General features: G+C 43.9%; 2 protein-coding genes across 2 annotated transcripts; both read left to right on the top strand.

Moving 5' to 3' along the window:
• Nucleotides 1-306: 306 nt before the first annotated feature.
• Nucleotides 307-1,149, top strand: LOC121996415 (uncharacterized mitochondrial protein AtMg00810-like). Its single transcript, XM_042550383.1, has one exon. The coding sequence runs from the start codon at nucleotides 307-309 to the stop codon at nucleotides 1,147-1,149; it is 843 nt and encodes a 280-aa protein (XP_042406317.1).
• Nucleotides 1,150-1,789: 640 nt separating this feature from the next.
• LOC122017760 (ABC transporter G family member 25-like) lies at nucleotides 1,790-4,948 on the top strand. Its single transcript, XM_042575452.1, has 4 exons — nucleotides 1,790-1,960; nucleotides 2,066-2,897; nucleotides 3,711-3,848; nucleotides 3,926-4,948. Exons 1-4 carry the CDS (start codon nucleotides 1,868-1,870, stop codon nucleotides 4,750-4,752), a joined length of 1,890 nt encoding a protein of 629 aa, XP_042431386.1. The 5' UTR covers nucleotides 1,790-1,867; the 3' UTR covers nucleotides 4,753-4,948.
• The last annotated feature ends 2,957 nt before the right edge of the window (nucleotides 4,949-7,905 follow it).

Below are 7,905 nucleotides of genomic sequence, written 5' to 3' on the forward strand. Positions count from 1 at the left end.
CTGATTATTGTTGCTTCTATTTGTCGATGAATAATATCTTAGATGTATGTCAAGAATGCATTTCTAAATGGTGATCTTTATAAATACATTTATATGACACCTCCTCCTGGTATTTCATACCAACCTGGTGAAGTTTGCAGGTTTCATAAAGTGCTTTATGATCTCAAACAAGCACCTCATGCTTAGTTTGAGAAGTTCTCTACAGTAATTACTTTGCTTGATTTTCATCTTATTAATCATGATTCAACATTGGTTGCCATATGTACGAGTGCAGGTCATATTCTTTTATCATTTTATATTGACGACATGATTATTGCTGATGATAATTCTGATGGAATTGCTTCCTTGAAGTTTGAGTTAGCTTGTTGTTTGGCTATGAAAGATTTGAGTATACTACGCTACTTTCTAGGCATTGAGGTTGCTTATTCCCCAAAAAGTTATCTTTTACTTCAATCAAAGTATATATCTAATCTATTTGAGTGTGCTCGTCTTACTAATAATAGAATTGTTGATACTCCTATTGAGACTAATGTTCGATATGCTCCATCTGATCGTCCACCTTTGCTAGATCCTAGTTTGTTTAGAACTATTGTTGGAAGCCTGGTTTATTTTACCGTGACTCGTCCAGATATTGTGTATGCTGTTTATGTGGTTAGTCAATTTATCGCTGCACCAATAATTGTTCATTGGGTTATTGTTCTTCATATTCTCAGGTATCTTCAGAGCACTCAATTTCAAAACCTTTTATTTCCTTCTACTTCATATCTGGAGCTGCGTGCATATTCTGATGTTAATTGGGATGATGATCCTATGGATTACAAATCTACAACTGGTTTCTGTGTTTTTCTTGGTGACTCCCTCATTCTTTTGAAGAGTAAAAAACAAGATGTTATTTCTAGATCTTACATAAAAACTGAGTATAATGTCATGACCTCAACTACTTGTAAGATAGTTTGGTTGCGTTCGTTGCTTACAGATATGTGTATCTCTCTTCATCAACCTACTCTGTTATATTATGATAATCAGAGTGTTATTCGAATTGCACGTAATTCAGTTTTTCATAAGCCGACGAAACATATTAAAATTGATTATGACATTACTCGTTATCATCTTCAGATTATTACCATCATATTATCTTTTGTTTCTTGAAATCTACAAATTGCTATATATTTACCAAGACAGATTCAACTTCATATTTTCATTTTTTTTATCTGATAAACTTTCAATGTTTTTAGTCGTAACATCGTAAATTTAAGAGGACGTTAGATTATATATATCTATTTATTTATAATTTTTAAGATAATTTATTTTTTTTCTTTTATATTTAAGGTTTAAAATTTCTTAAGTTAATTATATAAAATTTTATATTTTATATTTCTAATATCAATTTTAATTTTAATAATATAACTATAGCTTTTAGCTTCGTCATATAAAATGACACCGGTATTCCTCCCTGTTCAATCCTGTTCAATAATTCCTTCTACTCTTCTTTATTGCCCTTGTCCATAGCAAGCCAAGACTCTTGATTTCTCCATGGCCATTCCTTGAACAAGAGATCATAATCATGATCGTCGTCAAATGGTGCTCATTCTCCAATACAATCTACCATATTTATCATCTTATTCCTTCTCTTTTGTTGATTGGGACAACTGTCCCCCGGAGTAACACACAGACTTCCACGTACCAGCCCGCCTGTGGCCGCCCTTGCAACTATGACGTGGCTTCCACCTCCATTTCCTGCTTAAATACCGCCCCCTTCTCGCCCCTCTCCTCTCCTCTCCTCGTATCACACTGCCGCTACCCTGTTCACTCTTCCTCTCCTCTGTTCTATTACGGTTGTCTCTTTTGCTCTCTCATCGGCAGACAAATGCCTTCTGATCGAGAACGTGAACCAAGTGGAGTCGACGTCGCAAGAATGGACTCTGTTCTCTCTCGTTCTTGCTTCCCTCTTACTCTCCAAGTACCACTTCTAGCTTGATTCCTCCGATTTTTAATTTGTTGTTCACTGGATCGCTGATTAATCTTTCTAATTAATTGTCGTCATGTGTGTCCTTGTTGTTTGTAGTTTATTGATATATCGTACCGTGTCAAGCTCGATCCTCTGGCGGCCACCGGCGGCAAAGGATTCAAGTGCATGTTAACTACAGGCGGCAGCGGAGGAATCTCTGCTTCTGATGAGAAAGTTATAATTAACGGCGTGAGCGGCATGGTGTCTCCCGGCGAGTTGCTTGCTGTTCTCGGTCCCTCCGGGAGCGGAAAATCCACTCTTTTGAGCGTCCTCGCTGGACGGATGCAGGGGAAGCACTCCGGCGCGGTGCTTGTCAACGGTCGTCGGCTTGCGCGGCCGGCCCTGCGGCGGATTGGTTTCGTGGCGCAGGACGACGTGCTGTACCCGCATTTGACGGTGCGCGAGACGCTGCTCTTCTGCGCGATGCTGCGGCTCCCGCGGACGCTGGCGAAGGCCGAGAAGGCGGCGGCGGTGGAGGAGGTGTTGGCGGAGCTGGGACTGTGCAAGTGCGCCGACACGGCCGTGGGCGGGACCTTCGTGCGGGGGATCTCCGGCGGGGAGCGGAAGAGAGTCTGCATCGGGCACGAGATGCTGGTAAATCCGAGCCTGCTGGTGCTCGACGAGCCCACCTCGGGACTCGACTCCACGGCGGCCAACCGGCTGGTGGCCACCCTCTGCAGGCTGGTCAGGAAGGGGAGGACGGTGGTAACGTCGATCCACCAACCGTCGAGCCGCGTCTACCAGATGTTCGACTCGGTGCTCCTCCTCTCCGAGGGCAATTGCTTGTACTTCGGCAAGGCCAAAGATGCCATGGACTACTTCGCCACCGTCGGCTTTCCTCCAAATTTCCACGTCAACCCCGCCGATTTCATGCTCGATTTGGCCAACGGTTAGCACATCTTTCCACTCGATCAGTCCTCTCTAATAATATCGCACCTTGCAATTAGTTTATTAACATGCCAACTTACATGAAAAAAATACACAAGAATATAACTAGGATGAGATAAAATGTTCGATGCCATAGTCATAGAGGAAAGTGGAACTAACCAGTATTAGTGGAGAAAAGCAACACTACGAGAGCTGCAAGAAAAAGAGAGATGTATTATTGGGTTCACAACAAACTGACCGTCCATTCTTTCTCTATTCTATAACATATCGTCCTCATTCTCCTCTCAAATTAGGCAAGCACTCGCGCAGTCAAAGAAACAATTGATTTCTACAGTGCTCCTAGATTCGGTCTTAATTTAGAGACTCTGCTGCATTACTTAATTGCCCCTGTTGAAAAATAGACTCTGAAGCATAAGAGAGATGGCTCTTTGCTGCTCTATATTCTCCTACAGTGTCGCTTTGAGGGCTCTGTTTGGTTCCTCTTCTTCGCTCGATATTTTCTGTTCTTTTCGCTTTGTTTTGGTTCGATGGCTTTTGTTCGGTTCAGTGCCGGTTATCGGACACGTAGTGACGGAATAATGGGGGTCACACTAAATTGTACAGGTGTCCGGTGAACAGGAAAGCGCTTTGTGTTGGGTGTTGCTTTTCATTCTTTTTGGCTTCCCTTTTACCAGATTTGACTTGAGTTGGGTCCCGTAAATTTGACTTTGGAACAGCATGTAGCATGAGGTTCTCAATTATTTGGATTTTTTCTGCTTCCGTAAGTCAAAGTTTAGCACCTTAGTTTTTGTCGCATGGCACATTCTTTCTCCAGGGGACGGTCAAACAGAGTACCCAGGAGACGACGAAAAGTCAACAGTCAAGCAATCTCTTATCTCATCCTACGGCCAAGTGTTGGCGCCGAAAGTCAACGGAAGGTTGACCGGCGTGACTGGAGATGCAAACCAGAGCGGTGAGCGTCTGTAAAAATAAATTTGATCAGTTCGTGAAAGATTTGCTGATTGTTTGACGTGTGTGATCGTGAAACAGGTAGAGAATTGTTCCCGGAGAAGGAGAAGAGAGACAAGAGCAGAGTCAGCTGGTTCAGCCAGTTCTCCGTCCTCTTGCGCCGGAGCCTCAAGGAGCGACGCCACGAGTCGTTTAACTCTCTCCGAGTCTTCCAGGTCATGGTGGCGGCTGTGCTCTCCGGCTCGATGTGGTGGCGCTCGAGCCTCGGGGACGTTCAGGACCGCCTCGGCCTCCTCTTCTTCGTCACCATCTTCTGGGGCGTCTTCGCCTCCTTCAACTCGGTCTTCACTTTCCCGCAGGAGCGCGCCGTCTTCCTCAAGGAACGCGCGTCGGGAATGTACAGCCTCTCCTCCTACTTCATGGCGCGCACCGCCGGCGACCTGCCCATGGAGCTCGTCCTCCCCACCGTCTTCACCTTTATCCTGTACTGGATGGCCGGGCTGAGGACGGAGCCGGGGGCGTTCCTTCTGACGCTCGCCGTCATCCTCGGCTACGTGCTGGTGGCGCAGGGGCTGGGGCTGGCGTTGGGGGCGGCGATCATGGACGCCAAGCAGGCCTCGACGATATCGACGGTCACGATGCTGGCGTTCCTGCTGACCGGCGGCTTCTACGTGCAGCACATACCCAACTGCCTGGAGTGGATCAAGTACGTCTCCTTCACCTTCTACGGCTACAGACTCCTCATCAACATCCAGTACAGCGGCAAAGAAATGGACTACTTCCTCGGATCGTCGACGCACTACGGAACGAGAATCGATTCCTCGGTCTGCATCGTGGCACTGGCCGTCATGCTCGTCGGGTACAGAGCCTTGGCTTACATAGCTCTCCGGCGCATCAAGGTCGGTTGACGGAGAAGCAGAGCAGGGATTAATGCATCACTTGATCTAACTTTCTCTCTTCGTCGGTGCCTTTAATCTTCTAGCTACTTCAATAAATTGAGAGATGCAAGTGTTAATTAATTTGTTGTTCAACGCTAACAAGCACAGATCCTAAGCCCTGCATTAAATAATAATAATAATAAAAAACCTTGTTCATCTTGGAAAATTTTCCATGTATTTGCTCAATGTGAAAGAGCAAAACATGTCAAAGGATCTTGAATACGGCTAGTATTAGAAGCTGCCATGCCATGAATGTAAATGAAGATTAATCAGATATTAAATTAAGTTAAAATTAAGTTAAAGTCTAGGGGTCAATAAGACCATCTCTACCTAGTCAAGTTGACAAGCAGCCAGTCCAGTAAAAGTCGATCCGTCAATCTTCCCGATAGAGTCGACCACCAGTCATTCAGTTGACTTGCCGGTTAGTTCGATCAAACCGACCCGCTAGTTAATCTAGCCGAGACAAAGCACCAAAGCTGATTGACCAGTCTTCTAAGGCCAACTCGCTAGAGCCGATCAACCAGTCTTCCAAGATTGATCCGGCTGAGCCAACTGCCAATCATTTAGTTGACCGGCCAATCAGTCCGGCTGAGTTTAACTGCACGTCATGTCCAGCCAAGTTAAACCGACCCGCCACTCACGAGTGGTCCTATATCGACTTTAAGAGCTCAGCTCCCCGATCAGGTATCTAGTTCATTTATGATCGACTCTATTGATCGGACGCTCTGGCTCACCTCCACTCTCAATTGATGTCTCTCTTAGCCCCAAAATCCAGACCTTCTAGCATGTGGACATCCAGTGAGTTGTCAGAACACATGGGTGTCCAAACACATAGAGTAGTACGTATGACATAGCGTGATCTCTTCAAGATTTCTATAATACAAGATATGAGTAACATGACCCTCTGACGTCTTTGACATGATATATTTTTTAATGTGAACACGATATTTTGTCAGAAATACACCATCTACTTTGACAGATTTCACACATTACTCTTTTATGATATAAAAAATCTCACCTCTTAGGCCAAGGGAGGTTGGATGCACTCATATATTCATTACTCAACTATGGTTCATCTTCCCCACATTTTTATGTCTCTGGATATCTAACTTGAGTGTTGAAGTGAAAGGTCAGGGCAACCTAGTTTGAATTTCATTTTAATCCCATCCCTCTCTCTTCCTCTTCACAGTCTCTTCCGGCGATGGAGACAGCTCACCCTCTTCCTCGGAAGCTCCATGACCTTGTCAATATCGAAGACATCACACTCCCTCTCTTTCTCCTGGTCATGAGAACTTGGTCAACACTATGAACACCTCACTAATAGTCCATCTCTCACCGATTTCAGATAGATGAATAAATATCCTTCCAAGTAAATCACCCTAGGCCCTGTTGGTAGAATCCCTTTTGGCCCTTTCCATCACAATCTCCATGAACTATCATCGCCCAATCATGGAGAATAAGTTGTTATCAGCAAGGTATTTTGTTAATTTAATGTGGATTTGGAAAAAGAGACGAGGTTGCAAGGGCTAGCTCCTTTTGCACCAGCAACGAAATAATTATTCTTGTTGCTGCGTAATGTACAATGATGTCTATTGCATCATGGAGTTCATCTCCTTTATTCGCGTGACAATTCATTTATTCCCATCTCAGTATCATTTAATGGGAAGAGAGCGACCCGAAGAAAATGACTGCATCTACACGAACTGAATTATGGTAAATCTCATTGAAGGCATCTTAATTATCCTAATGGAAAAGTGTTCTGTTAATTTATTGAATCAAGATCCATCATCTCTTTTCCACATAAGATATTAAAAGAGGTTCTATAATTATGCCAAGATCAGTCCCCAAAGCTAAGCTGATATGTTAAACATTATCTAACAAATATCTACTACGATCTCGACGTCGGTGCTAAAAGTTTGTGAAAATTGCGGATTAAAGCGATTTTGGTTGGATCCAACTCAACTTACCACTCTCCTTGAAAATTTAATTACGACATAGAGAACACAGGGATGCAGAGGATAATGTATATCTTTCATGATGAGATAGAGGAGAATATCGACTTGATTCCTCAAGAAAATTTTGATATCAATGGAGATGAAAAGGAAAGAAGAGTAATGTTCTGAAAATTAAAGTAGAGGTTGAATTTAGAGTCTTTTGCCGTTTATTTTGACATCAAACTGTACGAGACTATTAATTTGGCAATTGATAATAGTGCGATAGACATCATGAAATCGTTTACTTCTTCAACGATTTAATCGATCACAAAGTAGACACGCCGAAGAAATAATAATGGGAGGAGACGTGACTTTTTTAGTGGCAATTGCACCGGACGACCACCTCCACTCGAGAGGCGAACATGGGTCGACGGTGCCGTTGTCGCTGCCGCCGGCGATAGGAAGCAGCGGCGTAGAGGGGCCGAGGAGGGTGTGCTTGATACTGGCCCTGGTTTGTTGCTCGCCGGTGCTCGTCCCCCTCGCTGGCCTCTCCTTTCCCTTGCTCTGCATCGCCGGCCTCTGCCTCCGGGTCGGGCGGCGATGGAGGCGCCAGATAACGCCGGGCTTCAAGGAAGGCGACGTTCCGGAGCCGATGCTGCAGGCGGCGGAAGGACGACTGCTGCACCGCTACTTGGAGGACCAACTGCGACTGGTTTCAGATGTTCATGTAGTCGACGGCGGCGGCGACACGGCTGGAGATTAAGGTCGTTTAAGCTTGCCAAACTGCCTACTTCGTCCTCTTTCTTCGTTTCCGAGGAAACGGATTGGGGCTTTAAACTGTAAAACTGTAAAATCGAATTGGGGTTTTTTCATTCAGTGTTCGAGTAACTTGTTTTTCAAAGATAAATAGGAAAATTTTGCCCGATCTTTCTTCTATTACAAGTCCTTGTTCAACCCATCATCGTGAGTGTTCTTAATAAATCATTAAGAATATCCATACCAATATTAAATATTTTTTTCAAATATTTACCATCTCTTTATATCATCAATTAAATATCATACTTCTCAAATATCTCAAATCATAAAATTAAATATTCCCTCCAACCAAATATTCATAGTCTTACCTGCCAAATATTTCACTCCAAAATATTTAAAATTTCACAATCAAATATTTCATCAACCAAATATT

Source organism: Zingiber officinale, chromosome 1A, assembly GCF_018446385.1.
Source record: "Zingiber officinale cultivar Zhangliang chromosome 1A, Zo_v1.1, whole genome shotgun sequence".
NCBI lineage: Eukaryota > Viridiplantae > Streptophyta > Magnoliopsida > Zingiberales > Zingiberaceae > Zingiber > Zingiber officinale.